General features: G+C 44.7%; 1 protein-coding gene across 1 annotated transcript; it reads left to right on the forward strand.

Moving 5' to 3' along the window:
- Positions 1 to 3,962: 3,962 nt before the first annotated feature.
- Positions 3,963 to 21,698, forward strand: Rnd3 (Rho family GTPase 3). The gene is made up of 5 exons (XM_051166196.1): positions 3,963 to 4,359; positions 4,764 to 4,851; positions 16,749 to 16,858; positions 19,670 to 19,804; positions 21,391 to 21,698. The coding sequence occupies exons 1-5, from the start codon at positions 4,210 to 4,212 to the stop codon at positions 21,640 to 21,642; spliced, it is 735 nt and encodes a 244-aa protein (XP_051022153.1). The 5' UTR covers positions 3,963 to 4,209; the 3' UTR covers positions 21,643 to 21,698.
- The last annotated feature ends 346 nt before the right edge of the window (positions 21,699 to 22,044 follow it).

Raw genomic sequence — 22,044 nt, forward strand, 5'->3', positions numbered from 1 at the left:
GTCCAAAGATGTGCAGGCTCCCTATGTAAACAGCTAGGATCATGTTTCATCACACTGTGTGGATTTCTGTGGGCGATATCTGCGAGCACAATAAACTTGGGGTGTGGAGCCAGGGTGGTCTGTCGGGTGTCTAAAAAGGAAGGTCTTAATGTACAGGCCTGCAATTTTCCAAGCAACCCTATTGTGCAATGTAAAGGGCTCACCTAATGATGGCTCCTTTCATGCCAGTAAGCAAAAGAACTCTGAGACTGTCCAAGGTCAGACAGTATACATAGCGGGTTAGCCAGAACTACAGTAGATGCTCCCAGTAGAAAGAACACAGAACTTTCCTTTGTCTGTGCTGGCCCTAGATCCTGACTCTCAGGCCTCTCTCCTGGTATCAAATCATCTTCTGTTGTTGTTGTTGTTGTTAAAAGGAATGCATTCACTATAGAAGGAGGAACCCTGCTAACATGAGAGGGTTAGCCACAAGAGAAATAGAGTCCCTGCTCAAACCATTTCAACAACCAAACATGCACAAACAACAAAGCCATACAGACATTTTTTTGCTTTTATTTTCCCTCTTCTTGATCGTCACAATTTACCAAGGTAAGAAAGAGTCGTGAGTAAACAAAGAAACACTAACAAGGAGAGCAGCACAAAGAAGGCCATTATGTCCTAGATGGTTCCAGATGATTCTGGCTCTCCAGGGAAAGATTTCATTGAATTCTAGGATCTTTATGCTGTCTAAGGCCTAAGGTGGGCTCGTACCTAATATTCTCAGCGAAGATGAGGCTTCATCTAGGTTGCCTGGCTAGTGGCAGGTGTAGACCCAGGTCAGGGACTTCCGGTTCCTTGCTTCTTCGTTCATGTAACCATGCTGTGATCCTGACTATATACCCTCCCATGACTTGGTTTTATGTGGCCCTTCCCAGAAAAGCCAGATTCTAAGTCTGGTTACTTAGCCCCTGAGCTTCCTGGTAGCTCCTGCTCTGGATGCTTTCTGTCAGTGGGTGTCAGTCTAGCTGTCCTTCTGTCTCTCAAGCCTGACAAATGCTGTCCCTCTTATGACCATCCTGTTGTCTGTTCCTGCCCAGAGCAGCCTTCTGTAAGACCTGTTCATGGGCGATTTCTCCTCCTCATCATGGAATCCATCTCCACACAGACACGCTGAGAAATCCTCACTAGACGGTGCTTTCTCACAGAACCCTGGTTCTCGTTACAGAGATTAGCACACTCTTCTGACTTGTGTATTTTCTCTGTTATGATTTACTGAGCACTGTCTGAAGTGTATGCTCTGTGGGAACAGAGAAAAATGTGCATGTTTACTGCCCTATGTGAAGCTCTGAGAACAGAGCCTGGCAGAAAGCAGACATCTAATAAATAATTACTGAACTAAATGTTTGAGCTTAAAAGTACATTCAAAAGGCAAAAAGAAATAATTCATTTCCTAGAAATATTCAAATCTGGTGGCTTCAGGAAGTTTGGTTTCTACTCAGTCATACATCCACTAAATTTCACTCAGCAGCTGGCAGATTTCTGGAGATTCAGGTCACCTGATTTCCAAAAATAGCTATCCACTATGATTCCAGATTAGTCCCTGGGGAAGGCACTATACTATTTGATGGAATAGCCTCCTTTATAGCTGGAGGCTTGCCATCTCATTGGGTCTTTGTTTGTTTGTTTGTTTCAAGACAGGGTTTCTCTGTGAAGGCCTGGCTGTCCTGGACTCACTTTGTAGACCAGGCTGGCCTTGAACTCACAGTGATCCGCCTGCCTCTGCCTCCTGAGTACTGGGATTAAAGGGGTGCACCACCACGCCCAGCTGCCATCTCATTGGTGGTATCTTATTTTGCTCTCAGATATAGCTGAGATGATAATTTATCTGATGCCCAGTTCCTTTATAAGTCAATTCAAAATAACTAATAATTAATTATAGTTGACCATATAAACTATATCCATTCAGGGATATGGATGATCAGCTCATATCTCCGGAGAGGGAAAGTATCATGGTTTATAAATGGGAGAAAAGAAAGACTATGCTCCCTTCCTGTCAGTAAGTTGACTAATGAATCCAAGATTCACCCAGATATGAATCTTGGTTCTCGGCAAGCAAGTAGGAGCTATAGAGAAATACCATGTAAGGACCACTTTTATTTGCATTTCCTTACAATGGCCATCACAAATCCTATTTTAAAGAGGTTGAAATTGAGGCTTACAGAAGTGAAATAAGTGTTCCAATGTCACTTAGGCAGAAGATGGAAAGCTTGGGACCTAAACACACCCCTTTCTGAAAGCATGTTCCCACCATTGCTTCTCAACCAAACAAATAACCTGATGAATGTTGCCTGCAGCTAGCTAGGGTAGGGAAATGCTAGGGTGAACTATATAAAGTCTCTCCACAGGGCACTTCCCTTCTGTGCACATCACAGTGCCTTATAGGTCTTCAGAAGAAGATGTTGGGCAGTGTTTCCCTTGTGAGCTCTGTGGAGCAGGGACGGGAACTCTTCCAAGCAAACTTTGTCAAAAGCAGCCATACAAACCTGACCGGCCTTCCCCTTTCTATAGCCAGCCTGTATAAAACAGACCTAGCCACAAAGTTAGAATTAGGGCTCTGTCCTTCAGGGGACGACTAAAAGTCTCAGCTCTGAAAGGAATAAGATAATATCGTGGGTCCCCTGGATTCACAATCCTAGCAATTCACTGCTTATTTAGCCACCATACTTTCCATAAAGATCCGTGTGTGTGTGTGTGTACACACATGTATATGTCTATATATACAGAAGCCAGAGGTTGAACTAGGTATTTCGCTCAATTTCTCTCTACATTATTTTGAGTCATGGTCTCTAACTGAATCTTGAATTCCCCGATTTGGCCAGATTGGCTAGCCCCATGGATGCTCTGGTTCTGCTCAGATCTGGGATTCTAGGAATGCCTCCCCACGCAGCTCCTTATCTGGGTGCTGGGAGGAAGACACAAGCTATGCTCTTAGAGCAGGCACAGTACAGACTGAGCTATCCTCCCACACATCTTCACTGCAAATGTAATAACCGAAGGCTCCTAACTAAGTATTGGAGATACAAGCAATGAAGACACTGTTCTCAGAAAACAAGAGAACAAACACGGTCTTTATTTTGGTCCCTTCTAAGACTTGCTGGGAAGGAGCAATGGTTGGGTATGGATGTGGAGGAGGGGAGTCTCTGGGTTTTCAACTATGGGCATAAGTGCTTTTTCAGTTCAGTGCAGAATGTCTTGATTCCAGGGTGGTGAAGGCTGAAGGGACTGAAGAGCTCTTAAGACCCCTGGTTCCAGATTCCTCAGACTGAGAGTGGCAGAGGGGGCCAGGCTTCTAATAGGTTTCGTCATCTCTCTTTTCCTTCCCCGCTCCCTACCTCTCCCATTTACTTTATCCACTCCCCCAAAGGCGGCTGCCTCCTCTAGAATGGATGAAACGGACAAGATTTCAAAAGCCAGTTGTCTACAAAGACCAAGGAAAACCATTCCTTGTGTTTGAAACACCCCGATTTAGCAAATGTGCCACCATTATGCATCTGACCCAACCTTTGAAAATATTATTATTTTGTGGGTTTCGGTACAACCACTTAGTCTTTTCCCATCCAAGATTTCCTGCGGTTTTATAGTTGGAGTGGGGAGTATCTTTTTTTTTTTTTTTCACTAATAATCACGAGGCTTCTGGAGACGCGCCCCTTCGAAAGTAATTTGAGAGAAATTCCAGGGCAAACCCATGTGCAAACCCATGGTGCATCAGCAAAGCCTGCCTGGCTCCTTCAGGTTATGCCAGAACCTAGGTCTGCAAGCCATCTTGCACGCTACCCTAGAGGGCGCGCTGCCTACACTTTCTGCCAAAGAGGCGGCGGAGCTGGCTCCCAGGCTCCATAAAAGGGGAGGAGGCGGATCAGTTTCCTTCTCTCATTGAGAAAGCAGAGCGGATTGGAAGACTGGGCGTATAAAGGCGCGCAGAGAGCGTGAAACAAAGCAGACTCATCGGAATTGGACTTGGGAGAAGAGGCGCGGAGAGGCAGAAAACTTGTTGGAGGGGAGTAAAGAGCCGCTGCCTCTCCTCCTCCACTGCGCCGCGCTTACGGGGTTCCCACCGGCCTTGCGATTTATTTTTATATCTGTTTTTTTTTTTATATAGAGAAGTATATATATATATATTTTTCTTCTAAAGAGAAAATTCCTGTTCCAAGAGAAAATAAGGCAACATCAATGAAGGAGAGAAGAGCCAGCCAGAAATTATCCAGTAAATCTATCATGGATCCTAATCAGAACGTGAAATGCAAGATAGTTGTAGTGGGCGACAGCCAGTGTGGGAAAACAGCGTTGCTTCACGTCTTCGCAAAGGACTGCTTCCCTGAAGTGAGTGTGACCCGCACGGCTTGGAGGGGAGCGGCTGGTGGGGTCCCCAGTCTGGAAGAGAGTGACTGCTCGCTTCTCCTGCTTCATTGATTTTCCTCTCTAAAGTCTTTCTCACCGCCACACCGCTGGGAAGGGAAAGCGTCCTGGAAGCCTCTGGTCTGGAACGCGCTAGCACCCGGGGCTCTTAGCCCCCCGAAACTTGCTGGTTTCAGTGTGGGAGGCGGGGTGGGGAGACCTGGCTGGGATCTCAGGAGGGGATTGCGTGTTGTGTGTAGGGAGAATGTGGTTGGTTTTGTTTTTATTGGAGGCTTGGGTGTTTTTCATAAAGTGTTCGATGAGTGTCCTCTTTTTAACAATCTCTTTGCCACCTTTCCTTCCTCTTTCTGCCCCTTTCGTTTGTGCAGAACTACGTCCCTACGGTGTTTGAGAATTACACAGCCAGTTTTGAAATCGACACACAAAGAATAGAGTTGAGCCTGTGGGACACTTCAGGTAAGACTCAGCACACCGCGTGGTGGTCTGGGCCGGTGCGCCCCGGGGCTCGGGATCTAGTGCCCTAACTGCTAACGTGGCCCCTTGAGGGACTTTCAGATCCCGAGCCGCGGGAGAATGCTATCCTTTCTGGACAGGGGCCGCAAAGAGGGTGATTGTGGTCGTGGGGACAGGAGGACGCTGTGTGTCCAGGGGTGACCCTGCTGAAGGAGCCTCTGGTGGCCGCGTGGCCTTGTGTTGTCGGTCCTTAGGGCCGTGCGGGAGCGGGCCGCCAGGGTGGCCGAGTATTGGAGCATGCTCAGCAGAGTAGAGCTCTCCGGCTCGCAGAAGAAGCCTCTCGTGGGTGTCACCAGCCATCTGGTAGCGGGGCAGAGGCGCGCAGGCTGAGCTGGGAGAAAATCCCGAAGCCTCCCGGTTGCGTGTGGGCTGGAGGAGAGGGATGAATGGCCGCAGCCGGCGCCCGTGACGCCTACTGTCAGGAATGCGCTGGTGGTGCAGGCAGCGGCCACCGCCGGGGCCTCCGCCCCCGTAGCCTCTGTGCCACCGGCGCACAGCGGCTTCTGCGCTTGCCGGGAATCACTTCGTGCCAGCTCTCCGAACATGCCACTCCCTACCCGACTGCTTCGGCCTTGCCCACTTGCGGGGCCTCAGGCAGCACAGTTCGCCTTTGACCTTTCTGTCTGCTTGAATTATTGGCGCCGTGATGGGTTCTGTCCTAAGGTCTAGTGTTCAAAGTCGGTTGTTGCCTTCCCATGCGCCCACCCACCTACGTGGCACTGGGTAGTGGGGAGGACAGATCTTCGTGGGGGTTGGAGGAGGCTGGCCGTTCCTCTGAGTTCAGGGCAGGGACAGTAAGGACAGAGCACTGAGCACCCCCCAGGTACCCAAGCTCTAGCAAGTCAGGCCAGAGACGCCCGCGGAGAAGGTCTGCAGTTTGTAAGGACCATACTTTCTCCAGAGGAACAGAAGCTACCAGGCAAGGAGGGCAAAGGCCGGTGCGCATGGGGAACTGGGCTGCCAGACAGATTCGGGCGAAACTGGCAAGGAGGCGCGCACAAGCGCCAACACGCAGGGTTGCTGTCAGGCGGGGTGGCCCGAGGTGGAGCTGCTCTCAGCTGGGAGTGGCCTCGTGGAGCTTCTGCGAGCTTCCCACACCCTGGGCTGGAACCTTTGAGGGACCTGGGGGATTAGACAGTGGGAGAAAGGGCCAGAGTCACAAGCTCTCCAGAGGCTGGCCACCACCCCCACCCAGGCACAAAGGCTAGAGGAAAAGACTAGAGGAAAGTCTCGCACCGGCGCCTCTCACGGTCGGTGCCAGATGCTCAGACTGCTGCAGCTAGAAGGATGTATCTAGTTTCCCCCTGGAGAGTCAGACTCTTCCTTGAGCTGTGCCAAGGGCGTTTTGTGTTTTTTGGTTGATGGGATTGCAAACACAGACTTGATACTATAGAGAAAGTGTTGGCGGAATTCGAGTGGTTTATTACTAGTTTCTATCATCAGAATTATTACATCGCCCAGTATTTTATTAGGCTCCTGTTCTCAGACGTATCACGGTAATTGTCATGCCTACTGGGCAGGACAGCTGGTGTGGTACCAGTAATTAGCACCAGCACCCCCTGTCTCCTACCCAGGCCTGTTTGGACTTAAACTCGATAAGAATTATTTAGGCGTGGAGTGGAGCAGCGGGTCTGACGCAGTCTTTGATACAAAGCTGCGTTTCTTCGCTCTTAGCTCCTGGTTACCAGGGGTTTCTGTGTGCAAATCCTCTACCTCCCTGGGTCTCATTTTCATCATCTGTAAAAAAAAAAAAAAAAAAGAGGGCAGACGCGGAGCTGGATAATGTACAAGATCTCTCCCAGCTATCGCTTCTTGGCTTTAGTGTCCTGGACAGGCAGATCTTTTTGTTTCCCAGGATGCTGGTTGGCTTCAGCTTCTAGTCTCAGCAGATCTGGCATCCAGTGCTGAGGTTCTCACAGCCTGCGAAGCCACGCCAGATTCTGGGCTGAGCCAGGCTTCCTGGTGGATTTAGGAATGATACTATTTGGATAAGGAGGGGGATGGGTGGGCTCTTAGGAATGCGGGGCTATACATCGCTGTCTCAAGCTCCCAGAAGCACGGGACCACCAACAGAGATTTTAGATTAGGTGCCCAAAGGCCGAACTTGCCACCTCCCTCTTTTTAAGAGAGAAAAGGCCCAAGCTCTACAAAGGCTAGCAACTGTATCTGAACAGTTTATAGAGGGAAGCCGATGCAAATATCACTTCAGATATTTCCAAATCTTATGTACAACTGTATAGTTCACAGTCTACACATATAGCAGAATGGCTTGTATACAGTAATCACCTAATAAAAGACAAGGAATGAGCAAATTACTAAGGATATGCGTAGATTCCAAGGAGATAGGGATCCTGGACTTAATTACCACTGAATTACCTGTGTCTTAAGATTGCCAACTTCATAAGTATTGCTTTGCATCAAATTAAAGTAAATCGCTTGAAATGAAATCAGTAGTGAGATAATGACTTGTATTTTTATTTAGTAAAAGAAAACCCTATGCATGTTTCTGTAAGATACAAAGGTTTAATAGCTGCTTGCAGCAGTATTGCATTGCAAAAGTATCCAATTATGAACCATTGATTAAAATTTACATTTATGCGAATGGAAAAAGAGACATAGGGAATTGTTTGGAATTCTGTTATGCCTGTGAAGTGAGATGTTAGCTAATTAAACATAATTATGGAGCACTGCTTAAATTCTCGGAGTAGGATGTTTCCAGCAAAAGCGGCTTGCCAATCAGGACTAGCATGCTTCCAGCAGGAAGTTCCCACTTCCCAGTAACTTTACCATCTTTCCTATTCCCTTGCTTTTCCTGACAAGTTCCTGAAGATGCTCTTTACTATCATTTGGCGTTTTCTCTGCCCACAAAGACATTGTTTCGTTGAGATGTGAAAATAATTGCATATACTTTATTCCTCTTCCTATATTTGGTTTTCCCCAACTGCTATCAGCTTATCTCTGGAGAAGAAGAGATCCAAGCCAAGTTTATAGAGCTCTAAATGTCATTTTTTTATTTTCTTCCAAGACTATGTGAGAGAGATTTATATTGGGAAACTTGGGTGGAGAGAAAGTATAAACTGTGCCCTTTGGTGGTATTATGTTCAACCTTCCAGGAGAGAAACAAGCATCTAGGAAACAGAGGCAACTCTATTATGGCTTTTCTACCGGGAACCACATCTCCTAAGTAATCTGCTTCTGCCTGAAGCAGTCATATGATCATGCAAAGCCCAACTGCCAATTTGAATGTGGGAAAGAACATTAAGAAGAAGTAGAGTGTGAGGAGAGGAAACTGTTCATTTCTCTTTTGGGATCCCAGGCAGTTAATACTTTCTTGCTTTCTATTCCTCTTCCTTTTCTCTGTGTCTACTGTAAGCAGGTCCTCTGCAGGCCTAGGATTAGGGCTAGCTGAACGTCAACCTACGATGAACTTAACTTTTGAACTCCAATGGCCTCTCCTACCTGGTTGCTAATGTGTTTCCCTATGAGGCTTTCTGCTTTCTGAGTATTTTGTAGAGCTCTCTGCAGTCTTTGGTGGGGGTGGGGGAGACAGTCTTTCTGTCTTTCCACCAAGCACTCACCAATTACAGCAGGCATGGTGGCACAGTTCCAATTGAATATTACGGCTACTTAAAATACTCCAAAGGTAACACAATTTTATTACACAGGCATGAAAATCTTCTAAAATGAGAGGTTTCTAAAGGTAATCTTGAGTCCATGTCTTATTTTACTGAGAGATAGTTTCTTTTCATTATAAAAATGAGTTTATTAAAACTTGCAGAAATGTGCTGGAAAATATTCACATTATCCCAGTGAGTTGAGAGAGAGAGAGGGGGGGGGGTGTTTTAACGTGATAAGTGAAATCAAAGCAGTTCTAACACTTTGTGCTTCAAAATCTGCTGCAATTGCCAAACATAGAAGCAATTTGTAACCTGAAGCCAAAAGCCTACTAATAATAGAGAGTTAGGCATTTAAAGATCACCATATCTTTTCCTTGGAACTTGATTGCACTGTAATTTCAGAATTCATGATAAGCGATTTAAGAAGCAACAGTCATTCATGCCAACTTTTAACCAAGGCAAGCTAATGTACATTTTATTTAAGGCATATTATTGGTTTTAGGTATTCAATTCTATCGGTGATGCCAAGTTAATAACTGCATTATTGCCCTGTGAAAACTCCTTTGAACCTTAATATGCTATGAACCTCTTGAAAGAGGTCCTGAATGCTAAAGTTAGCACTTTGGATATTTGTTTCTAGTATCGTTAGCTAAAAACAACATAATCTCTACATTTTACATTTAAAGCAACAGATAAGAAAGAAAAACTTCCGCTACTTTACTTTGAGGAAAGTCTTCAGAATCAACATTTATCTAACTACAGTGGTATATTTCAGATTTTACATCAAGTTGGAAGGCCAGTCTGTGCGACAAGCACCTAATGAAATATTCCTGGGCAAGAATGGAAATGGTTGAACAGTTTTGGAGAATCGTGTATATATTAGTCAACAAAAGTCATTTAAAGAGAGATTACCAGTACTCTTTTTGTCATTTAAAATATAAACGAACACATCTGGGCAGGACATGAAGCTGTGACTATAAAGTGTCAGGGCCTGCCATCTGCAAACACTGCTAGTGCTATGATGGGGCGCCGGGGCTGGGAGGGGGGGGCGCGACACTGAGCAAGACAGGAGTAGCTGCTGTCCTCAAGCTACTTACATTCTAGTTAGGGTGATGAGACAAAACAAAAATGTTGTGAATGCAGGAGAAAAGTTAAAAGACCCATGATTCCTCCATGATGTAGCAAAAAACCAAAAAAACAAAAACCTCCCCCCCAAAAAAACAAAAAACAAAAAACAAACAAACAAAAAAAAAAATTAGGAGCCCAAAATAAATGTGGCATGCCACTAAGAAGAAATGCCTGTGGACTGGAACGAGGCAAGGACTCCTCCCCAGGGCATCTGTTATGAAGACTACTCTATAGTCAAACAGGGACATGAACATATTTCCCCCTCTTGGTTACAGGAAGATGGGCCTCAGTGACAATGGTGCATTCGCCTACAGCAACAAGACTAAAGAGACAGTGAATGCCTGTGCCAAGGCCAAGTCCTCAGCTTAGGCCTTCCTCTCCATTAAAGCTCCCAGCATGCCAGATCTGCTGCTGTAGAAGTTGACTTGTGTGTTCCAAATTCCTCAAAATCCCCTGTACTTTAAAACATGCTTACATTTAATGGTTATCAGGGGAAAACCAGATTCTCAGAGTTGAGATTTCTGACCTAAGCTTCGTAGAGCTAGGCTCAGAGTTTACAAACTAATCAGAAAATGGTTTTGATCTGAACAGCAGAACAAACTGCAGAGAACCAGCTATTGCACAAAGTCATTTATGATGCTTGGAACTTAGGGTTACGAAATCGGGCCCAGCTGTAAACTAGATTCCATACACTGAAGTGTTGGCTAGGGCTAGACAAGCAGCTTGGCTGGAAGCAAGTCTTCATGGTCCCTAGACTTTTCTTTTTTCTTTTTTCCTTTTCTTTCTTTTTGTTCTTCCTTCCTTTCCTTCTTTTTTTTTTTTTTTTTTTTTTTTCCTAAATCCACTCAGTTCTAGCGTTTTCTCCAATTTGGTTTTTCCTAAGTTGCATATTTGAGGAAGGTATCCAGATTGGTCCTCCTAATGCTCCTAAAATAAACGAGGTGCTCCCTTATGAACGGAGCTCTTTTACAAGGAAACAGGACACCATGGACACCAGCGTCTCCACTCAGCTCGTGATGCATGGTGGACTGTGCCAAATGAAACAGCCAGGCCAGACCTCGCTTTTTTTTTTTTTTTTTTTTTTTTTTTTTTTTTTTTTGATGTTCTCAGAATGTCTTCTGGTTTACTACATATTGGCAACATTCACAGAGTCCCTTTTGGCAAAAATTCAGACTTTTCTGACATAGACTGCGAGCTGCTTCAAAAGTTTGGCCAGGTGTTGAACACATTGGTTTTGAAACACAAGCCTAAAGTTATAATATGTGGAAAGGTGAATCTACTTGAGGGACTTCACATGAAGATAATGGACTCTCACATGGCATTGGAAAAATAATAGTTTCAGTCTGGACTGAATGATAATGTGGATCGTTTAAAAACTGATCCATGGGACATGCCCCTTGGGCTAGTATGCAGATATAAGTGAGTATATACTATTTGATTCTTTCTGCTTCTGGGTTAACTCACTCATTATGATCATTTCTAGCTCAATCCATTTATCCACAAATTTCGGGAATTCCTTGTTTTTAATATCTGAGTAATATTCCATAGTGTATATGTACCACAGTTTCTTTATCCACTCTTCTACTGAGGGACACTTAGGCTGTTTCCATGTTCTGGCTATTATGAATAAGGCTGCTATGAACATGGTTGAGCAAATTTTCTTGTTGTGTGCTGGAGCATCTTCAGGAAACTGGGACAGAGGGGAAGGCATCCTATTGGGACTCTAAATGAGAGACGCATGGGAGAACAGCAAAATAAAAGGATCCAGAGGGTCCTAGAAATCTACAAGTAGAACAATATGATAGGCAGATTTGGGCCCAGGGGTCCCGCTCAAACTAAGGCACCAGCCAAGGACAATACAGGAGGTAAACTTTAAACCCCTTCCCAGATCTAGCCAATGGTCAGAATATTCTCCACAGTTGAGTGGAGAGTGTGATACGACTTTCTCACGTACTCTGGTGCCTCACATTTGACCATGTCCCCTGGAGGGGGAGACCTGGTGGCACTCAGAGGAAGGACAGCAAGTAGCCAAGAAGAGACTTGATACCCTATGAGAATATATAGGGGGACATAATCCCCCTCAGGAACAGTCATAGGGGAGGGGAATAATGGGTAAATGGGGGGGGGGAGGAATGGGAGGATACAAGGGATGGGATAAACATTGAGATGTAACAAGAATAAATTAATAAAAAAAAAAAAAGAAAAAAAAATAAAAAATAAAAACTGATCCATGTAATCTTATCCCTTCAAGCTCTGTGGTTCCACTGTGTAAAATGTGAGCAGTTTATTATTCTTAAGTATCCCAAGGTTGGGAATTACTACCAAAATTGTATTTAGAGCCCTCAAATAGCAATTTGAATTGTACCCATCTGAACAGCTAGCCAACTGTGTATCTGCACCACCCCCAGAAATAGAAAACACTGATTGGGTTTTTATGGACCCACATAGCTGACCACAGGTTTCCATAAGATCTCTTCATAATCCCCAAGAGTGTGATTCAGTACAAAATACAAATGAAACATCCTTGCTAGGCCGGGTGCTGGTGGCTTCCTGGAGGTTTAATGTTTGCTTTGCAGACAGCTAGGAAAGAGTTCGGCAGAGGCACATACTGAAGAGAGTCTCAGGGTCTTGTCCAGACTTGACTCACATTCCTGAGCTTGCCACGGCCTCTCATGCTACTTGCTACCCATGTGTTCTTGGTGCACACTGAAAATACCAGAACTTATTGCATTTTTTTTTTTTCCCTGCCTAGAATATTCACTATTCCCAACTTTTCCTGAGGCTGGTTGAATTTCTTGTAGAACAACCTTTGAACTTACTTCAAGTGTAGCTTTCAAGTTACTTCAAGTGTAATTAACCCATTAGATTTTTAAGATATCCAGTGAGAAAGGTTTTCAGCTTGCAGACTTTTAAAAGTTAAAGCTTCAGCATTTGAACTGGTTTTGCAAAATGTCCAAAGGCCTGCCTTCTAGGCGTGACTCTTCTTCCATACACGCTTACTTATGTACATATATGGTATCTCTGCAACAGGGTGACTTCAGCAGGCAGGTATGTGTCTGAAGAATTCGTTTCTAGGTGAGGCACTTTGTGACTATTCTGGGGCTGGAAATTTTCCTCTTACCACAAATTAACGATCTTGAAGACAAGGATGGGTAGGCCTGCAATTTCAGAAGCCTTTTAGAACTTTGCTGACCTTTGCCAAACATGAGCAAAGAAGAGCCCTAAAGGATGCTTATGCTAATCTATGCCTAAATAAAGCCTGGGGGTGGAGGGAGGACAGGGTGAGACACTTGTTTTGCATAGAGTCCACTTACAGCTTTATGCTAATGCAGCCCCCTGAATTTTGCCTATGGAAAGTCTGGTATGCCATTCTTAAAGGACCTTAAGAGCAGTTCTGTATCTTAAAGGAAAACACTGCCCTGAAAATGTCCATATGCATGAAGCTTATTCCACATGCCCAGGAAGTTTGATTTGACAAGCAGAGCTTCATTCCTAGATTTATTGGATTTTAACTATAGTACATTCTTAGGTACTGAAGTGCAGACTGCAAGCACACCGCAAAAGCCTGTTCAGTTAGCACCTTACAACCTTAACTAGAACCTATAGAAATGAATACTTCTGGTAGCTTGCCTTCCCAGGGTGTCCTGGGACTTCCTCAGCCTTGGAATGCCAGCAAGATAGCCGAGTTGAGGCACTGTTTTCACTCCTAGGGCTTACTCCCCACTCCTTCTGTCTTAGTTGACAGGGCATTCCTAGCATTCTTCCCTCTGAGTTATCCCACACAGGCCTGTGGTGATCTGGCCTTTGCTTGCCTGCTTCCTTTGTGCAGTCCCAAGGCCCTAAAGGGGAGAACACAAGAGACAGGGTCCTCCTTACCCAATGAAATGTGAGATTTTCCCTATTAGAGCAAATCTGTAATTCTGTGCTTCACTTTTCTTCCTATGAAAAAATGGAGACAATAGTTTTAGGTTGGCTTTGTTGTTGTTGTTTGTTTGTTTATTTCTATCAAGAAAAAAAAATTAACCTTAGGCTATTTTTTTTTTTAAAGATTAAGTTGGCTTATCTTGTATAGCAAGTTATTCTTCTCATTGGTGGTCACATTACAGTTATGACTAGTGAATTTGAGGATCGGTTTTATTAGTGCCCTTTTGTTGATCAAAAAGCTATATTGTTTACTGCAGGAGGTGGACCAGGCTGAGATCAAAGTGCTGCTCCTAATTAGGTCTTGTTAAAGAGTTACCTCTTTAGCTCTGAGCCCAATGCCTGAGTTCTCCCGAAGCCTTACACTACATATGTATTTCCTTCCAAACTGTTAAACCAAATGAAAACAAAAGCAGAAGCAGGCCTCCATGAGAGAATCTTGTTTAACTGGAAGTGAACTGTTTCTTTTTAAAGTCAATCCAGAGAGTAAATTTCTTACTTTTATTTGCATGCAGCCACTGAGCACAAGGGGCTGAGCACAAAACCAGATCCCTTTGTGGCCTTAAAAATGGGTGGGGGAGGGGAAACAGCTCTCACAAAGGGCGGGGTGTTCTCTGCAGCCACGTGGTGACTGGAATGTTGCAAACCGGGCCTCTGGATTTTCCCAGCAGTCCCAAGTTTAATTAGATTAGTTTTGCCCCTTTGACTTTCTTCAGCCACCTTTGGAAAAGATGGTTCCCATTGTCCGGTAGAGTACACTGCTCTGCCACTCAGGAACAAGCCAGCGGCATCCTGCCCCGAAGGAGCCTGGCACCTGCAGGTGCTAGTCATGTTGCCCACGCCTGAAGACTGCAAAGCTTAAGCCATGAGCTTTCCGACACCTGTTTGGCTTTACACAGTAGGCTGGCTCTGACTGCTTAGGTCAGGTCAGGTCCTTCACTCTGGCTTTGAAGAACAGAAGAGAGGCTCCTCTGTCCTCATTCGAATTCCTCTCTGTACAGTCTGGGGTTTTGTGGCTGGCTGTTAGGAAAGAGATCTCCTAGTGCAGACAGCAGGAGCTGTGCCAAAGTTAGATTTTGGACACACGAACAAGGAAGGTTAGAGCGGAGCGAGTCAGAAGTGCAGAACTAATGTAAAATAGCAATATATTCATAAAGGGTGAAGCCATACCTTCCTGGTGCCCCTCAAGAGAAACTTAAGCTGAAATCTAAGTTAACTATTCTATCATCCCTGATCTCTTCAGCTGGCTGAAAAGCTAGCCACTGCTTGTCATTTTCAGTAGTTTGCTACCTACCCTTTTATGCATCATAGTATTTTAAGTAATGTGACTTTTTCACCTAAGGCCTTCAGCTGTGGGAAAATACCTTCTGTTGCCAGGCTTTGTTACCACACTCCTGCCTCCCACAGGCCAGCGGGAATCTTCAGTCCTGCCTGAGAACTCTTTAGAGTGTCTTCTGTGTTGACGTGCTCCTGCTTGATTCCTACCAAAGTCCTCTCTTCCTGCCCCCAGCACTAAAGCAGCTCCCTTGGGAGGCAGAGAGAGTGCTGCCAGGGATGGTAGAGTGAGTGCCCAGGGCCTAGAACAGACTCCCAAACACCAGTTGTCTTTGTATTTTTTTTTCTTTGAGACATGTTCTCCCTAAAGTTGCTCAGTGGAGAACTAATAGGGAGATACTAGTTTATTTGGATGTAGAGATAAACCAGCTCATTTCACAAGTTGCATTCACTCTACAGCTCAAGCAGGCCTCAAAATTGCAATCTTCCTACTTTACTTTTCCACCAGACCTGACTGAAACAATTTTGAAAGCTCTCTCTCTCTCTCTCTCTCTCTCTCTCTCTCTCTCTCTCTCTCTCTCTCTCTCTCTCTCTCTCTGTCTGTCTCTCTCTTTCTCCCTCCCTCCCCCTCTCTCTCTGATGTTGACTACCGAAATTTGTATGTTTTACTGCCAGAGATGAAAAATTACGTCAAAACTAAATTAAAAGTCAAGAAAGCTTTAGTGTGCTTGCATTTGCCTAGTGATTTCCATGTTGTCTGTGGAATGGCTGTATGCTGAGAATTGATCCTTAAAAATAGCAGTTGCCAAGTTCTCTTCAATTTTATAGTTGAACTATTTTGTGCCTTGTCTGAATTCCCAACATTTGGAATTCATAAAGGCGTCCACAAAAAAAAAAAAAAAAAAAAAAAAAGGTGGGGGGAGGGAAGTCCTAAATGACCAGAAAGTTCTGTGGTTCAACTCATTGGTGATTTGAACTCTTAGACTACCATGGCTTTAACTCAGGTCAGGGACCTTGGATTATGTCCTGCTGTCATGTTTGCAGGTGGAACTGTGTAGTAAGGTAACATGATCTAACATGGCATTTATGACATTCTTGGCATAGCAGGAAGTGAACTTACACAGGGCTTGGGGGTAAGTGCAAGCGAGCTCAAAGGTCAATGGCTGATCCAGACTTGTAACTGGAGATAGAGGGACACTCAAGTGCTCTGCGGAGGCTTTCTGTGCATGGTTAAATTTGCCCTCTTCCGACCTTCCCCCCCCCCACCGCCCCCCCCCACCCAATTCCCCCATTCAACTGTTGGACTAATCTGGAGTTTGGATCTTTTCCCCAGGAAGCAGCTACATTGCCATTGGCTACTGCCGTTCGGCCTTTGACCACAGCGATAGCACAGCCACAAAACCTCTAGTTAATATGTACTCATCTCTTCCTAAACTCCAGCTGCTCCCTGAGTTTACTCAGATCCCACGGATATAGCCTGTCACTATTTTCACTTTATGACTGAAGAATAAGAAACACTCGCTCCTAAGACTTGGGCTTCTCCCCCTTTAGCGGTGAGAATGGGTTTGCACTCAAGGTCACCTGGCCCCACATACTCCCCACTTCATCTAGGGCCCTTCTGAGTGTACCAATTGCACCTTGAGTTCCTGGCTTTCCCAGCAACTGAGGTCCCATGCATAAGAGCACTCTGATTTTTCTCGTACTAGTGAATATATTGTTAATCTGTCTTTTTGTGTATGTGTTTGCATCTCTTTACAAGTAGTGTGTGGTGGGGGTCGGGAATGGGCAAGTGGGGGCATTGGATTATAATGTGGAAGGGATTTATCACAAAGGGTAGAGGTCATCCCTCATAGATAGTAGAGATTTTTGTCTGAGGCGTGTGTCTTCTTTGCTTCTTAGGTTCTCCTTACTACGACAACGTCCGCCCCCTCTCTTACCCAGATTCTGATGCTGTGCTCATTTGCTTTGACATCAGTAGACCAGAGACTCTGGACAGTGTCTTAAAAAAGGTAAGTGCTGAGGGATGAGGACACCATCCAGCACTTTTGATGGTGTAGGTCTAGAGAGAGATGGTTGGCTAGAAGCACAAAGATTCTGAACTTTCACCTTTATGTCTTCTAATGACAGGACTGGAAAGGATACATCCATACAAAACAAAGTTCCCATACATGGATGCCACGAGTTTGGGTGGTTAGATTGGCTTGAAACCTCAAATACTTCTCATGAACTTCCATATTTGTTTTTTTTGCGGGGGAGGAAATGATCTGAAAATATAGGAAATAGTTCCAGCAATGGCCTACCTGAGCCTTCCTTCATTTGCTAGACAGACTGCTCCAAATGTGTTTACTGATGATCTCAATTCAGATATTGACCTTAGTAAGAACTATTTTGACGAGGAAGTTGTATTTCTATTATTTATAAATACATAAGTGAAATTAGTATAAGCGGAATACCTGCAAGGAGGCTTGTCCCTAGACAGTGCAACAATGTGAATTATGATCAGATATACCAAAAAGCTATTAAAGCATCAGCTATGCTGAACATGTATGTTATCACACAGCTCTGGTTTCTGGAAGCAAAGGTAGCTCAGATCTTGTAGGTGGAGATGGGGCTAAAAGAAGCTGTGGACAGAAGAAACCCTATTGCAGATGGGTCTTGAGGCCTAAGCCTGTGTAGGGGAGTGATGCTTGGCCTTCTGCCGCCAGGGCCTTGGCCCCCTCAGGGTAGTTTTAGGAACTTGCCGTAGATGAGTTCCAGGGAATTCAGTGGAGGCAAGAACTCTGCTTGGCCTGCAGCAACCTAGGCTGTGTTCCATGGTCGTATGTGCGTATTAAGCACTCACCACTGTGAGGGTGCTGTGGGTTTAAGAGTGAGACTCTGGCTGCACCATCCCTTTCTTTCTGTGCACTGCAAATGTGGCAAGAGCACAGAATGTCCCTCAGTGGCTGTCCTTGTCGCCCAGTCAGAGTGAGGACAGATGGAATGGAGAGGGAGAAGCACCTGGGTAGATGTCCGTGCTTGTTTCACTTGGGTTGTGTTCTTTTGGTTTCTACTCTAGGTGGTGTTTGCATTTTATGCGTTTGTATTAGTTTACATTCCTATGTGGCCCTGAATTGCTTGGGTATGCCATCATAAACTTAAGGTTTGACGTACAGCCCTCCTTCGGTTCTACTAAACATCACAAGCAGTTCGGTGAAATTGTACTCTTGATAGATCAAAGGGTCTTTTTTTTTTTTTTTTTTTAGTTCTTAACTCCTTTTCATTCTGAGTAGTGTATGAAACACAGGGTTGGCTTTTGTCAGGTTCTGTCAGGGAATACACCTTTCCTGTCTTCAAGGCTGTAAACAAGTACATGGGGAGGGTGACAACACACCACAGCTGAGAACCACATAACAGCATGGCTGCCTATGTCTGGAGATGAAAGGGGCACTTGTTTACTGGTGGTTGTACTTGATGTAGTATCAGGCTATACATAATTTATGACAGAAAGCCTCTTCTCTTCTACTTTTGTCTCCTGAGACCAAACAAATAGTGACATTGGGCCTGCGGATATTAATGAATGTGTTTTACCTGTCACTTAAGGGCTCACGATAACTTTCTATTTTGTCTTGATTGAATCTTGAAGCCCATTCTTATCAGAGAGTGTTGAGTGACTTAAGGTAGAAAAATTTTCTTATTCTTTTTTCAGTTCTTTAGGAGAAGCTGATAGATGGTGCTAAATAATTGTTGGCAGGAAGAAGGAAGGAAACCTCAATGACAGACTGTCACTGCGTTCTATGTGCTAAAGTACTTTATACTAGATGCCATTGCCTCAGCTTCACCTGGAGACCTAGAGGCTTCCTTGGATACTCTCTTAAATCTCTCTTTCCCAATGTCACTCTTAGCCAGTATTACACTTACAAAACCTTATTGCCCCTCTGCTCTGTGAACTCCTGGAAGACATAGCCACATCAACATTACAGTACTCCCCAGAGGACAGGAGACATCAGGAGGTGTGCGAGGAGGAAGAGTCTCAGCCCCACTAGCCTCTTCCTCTCTGGGAGAACAGTCTTCTCAGAGTACTTCTCTCCTGTCTGATGATGGAGAACTCAAGTTAAAAGAAGCAAAGCCATCAAAAAGCCCTGGCTTGGCTTGCTTTAAAAAGGATCAGCTGGAATCCATGCCAGGGACTTCTCAAAGTTCTCATAGTTCTGGATAGGAGAGGAAATGGTTAGGTAAGTTGTAGACTATACAGTAATGCTCAGCTTAGCAGTTGAAAAGCTAAGCGCCAAGTCCTGTGGGCTACAAAACCAGCCGCTGCCCTGGGAGCTCAAGCAGGAGTCAGGTCTCTGCTGAAGCTATGGTGTGTGTCCCTTTGGCCACTTGAGTGGAAGAGCCTTGAAACAGGACATCCTGCTTTAGTAATCAGAGGCCAGACACTTAGACAGAGCCCCCAGCACAGGGAAGCATGGCCCAGGCTTTCATACTTTTGCTGGCACAGGCTATTCCTTATGCCCAGCCTTCCACTTACCACATATTAGGTTGGATAATTTGGATCTGTGATTATTAAGATGCCTTTGTCTTTCAAACACCTCCATAACTAAGTCACTATTGAAGCTACCTTCTGTTGATGTCCAATAAGTTGACTGTGGGAGGAACCAATGAGTCACACAGAACATAAAACTTCGCATGGCCACTCTCTAAAGTTTAGTATCTACTTACTAGTTAAATACAAGCTTGCTTCTTCACTTGGAGTTGCATTTCAATGTCTGCCAGTGAAGAAACTGTTTTCATTGTATATGTGTCAATACTTTGTTAATTTTTCCTCCTCTTCCCTTCAGTGGAAAGGTGAAATCCAAGAGTTTTGTCCCAATACCAAGATGCTGTTGGTTGGCTGCAAGTCTGATCTCCGGACAGATGTCAGTACATTGGTGGAGCTCTCAAATCACAGGCAGACTCCTGTGTCATATGATCAGGTATGTGTGTTGTCAATAGAAAAGTCACCTACCATCATTCCTCCCTCCCTCCCTCCCTCCGTCCCTCCCTTCCTCCCTCCCTCCCTTCCTCCCTCCTTCCTCTCTTCTTTCCTTTCTTCCTTCCTTTTTAAAAGATTTGTTTATTTTTATTGTATGTGTATTGGTGTTTTACCTGCACGTATATCTGTGAGGGTTTGGGTCCCCTGAAACTAGAGTTACAGACAGTTGTGAGCTGCCAAGTGGGTACTGTGAATTGAACCTGAGTCCTCTGGAAGAGCAGCCAGTGCTCTTAACTGCCGAGCCATCTCTCCAGTCCCAAAAGGTCGCTTTTCAACAAAAATGAAAGAAATGGAATATTAATTGTTGTAAATAAAATGTAACAGTTTTTCAAGAGGTGAGGCAGTGGTCTACTGAAGTATAAAATGTCCTGTCATTCTGTAGTAAAAATCATCAGGAATCAGAGCACATAAGCGGTTGGTATGTGCCACCCTTGAATGTCTCTGCCACACCAATGGTTTTAAAGTTCAGCATCGCTAAGAGAGAATGTGGCCAAATTCAGAGTTCTCTTTAAGCTAATTGTCCTAAGTTGCCCAATAAAATCCTGAATCAAATTGTTGTCAATGAAACAGACCACTCTGTGATGCTGTCTTTTGGAAGTTCATCATGACACATGTGTTCCCCCAAAGACAGGAAAATCTGTTCAGAAATTGATTTTTCTAAAACTCACCCCCAGATTCTAAAGAAGGATCCTGTTAAAATGTCTACAGCTATATGTGGTATGCATCCTTTAAAGTATTCTCTCTTAGAGGCTGGGGACATAGCTCAGTCATAGAGCACTAGGCCAGCTGGAGGGAAGCTCTGGTTCTATCCCTAGCATGACAAAAAAAAAAGGGGGGCGCGGGGCAGAGAAATAACACTCATCTTCATCTTGCATTTCTCATTAACAAATCGAATACAATCAGAAGACGATTTCATTTAAATTGACGTTAAATTACACTCGTCAGCCCTGCATTTTGTACAACTGTACAACCTATTGGATGGGGTTGAAGGCCATTTCTAGCCCCTAAGAAGAAGTGAGAGCTTCCTGCTGGAATCATTCTGAGGGCCTTTGTCAGCTTTCTGTGGGAGATGTGGTGTTGTTGGTATCAGGAGATTTATTGCAGCAGCAATGAGAGGCCATGCTTCCCAACTGCCCCCGTGAGAACTACAGGGCAAGCTCCTCACTTCCTGGTTACCTGGCAATGGCCGCCTTTGCCCCTTCCTTGTCTCTTTGTGTCTTCCTATTGAGAGTGGATGGTCCAGATTCTCCTGGATGAGCTAATCAGCATTTTGGAAGCTGTGGGGAGCTGGGGCAGTTTCTTCTGTGCAATAGAATTGAGGGCCTTCAGGTCGGGTCCTCAGTATTAGGGAAGTAACAAAGTAGCTCATTTTTATAAAAATCTGTTTTTTATTTTTGACAACACTCGGGAAATCCATTTGGCATATTAGGTATTTTCCAATGCAAGACTGTTTTGTGGGATTTCAACGCTTTCCAACGTCTCTCCAAAGTCTCACCGATGATGGAAATTCTTTCTTTAACTTCACAGGGGGCAAATATGGCCAAGCAGATCGGAGCAGCCACTTACATCGAGTGCTCAGCCTTACAGTCTGAAAACAGCGTCAGAGACATTTTTCACGTCGCCACCTTGGCGTGTGTAAATAAGGCAAATAAAAACGTTAAGCGGAACAAATCACAGAGGGCCACAAAGCGGATTTCACACATGCCTAGCCGACCAGAACTCTCAGCGGTTGCTACGGACTTAAGAAAAGACAAAGCGAAGAGCTGCACTGTGATGTGAGGCTTCACTGTCTTTGAGGATGCAGGAATCTGGTGTTAGGAAAAAGAAAAAGAAAAAGTTAAAAAAGAAAAACAAAACAAAACAAAAAATGAGAGCAAAACGAAATGGTGGAGTCAAATGAAGTGCACAGCCAAAGTCACATAGACACAGGCTTAGGAGGCCCTTGAAAGGATGCCCAGTTTTTGGAATCCTGTCCTTAGGTTCGGCATGTAGACCGAGTGGTGAGAAGTGAACACATTGAAGAGTTTTGAAGTGTGACTTGAAAAATATGCCAAAAAAAACAAAGGGAGCTACAAATGGGCTAGAGGTAGAGAAAGAGGAACGCCAGTACCTCCGAGGAGAAAATCCAGGCTCTGAGTGGTGCTTGCGTATTTTCAGTTTCTTTTATTTTGTGTGGGTTTT

The sequence above is a fragment of the Acomys russatus genome, chromosome 24, assembly GCF_903995435.1.
Source record: "Acomys russatus chromosome 24, mAcoRus1.1, whole genome shotgun sequence".
Taxonomy (NCBI): domain Eukaryota; kingdom Metazoa; phylum Chordata; class Mammalia; order Rodentia; family Muridae; genus Acomys; species Acomys russatus.

Excerpts from the sequence above, each read along its gene's own strand:
- Rnd3 (XM_051166196.1), top strand. The coding sequence starts at position 4,210 with ATGAAGGAGAGAAGAGCCAGCCAGAAATTATCCAGTAAATCTATCATG. Across the intron at positions 4,360-4,763 it reads CAAAGGACTGCTTCCCTGAA|AACTACGTCCCTACGGTGTT; the intron begins GTGAGTGTGACC and ends TCGTTTGTGCAG. Across the intron at positions 19,805-21,390 it reads CTCCTGTGTCATATGATCAG|GGGGCAAATATGGCCAAGCA; the intron begins GTATGTGTGTTG and ends TTAACTTCACAG.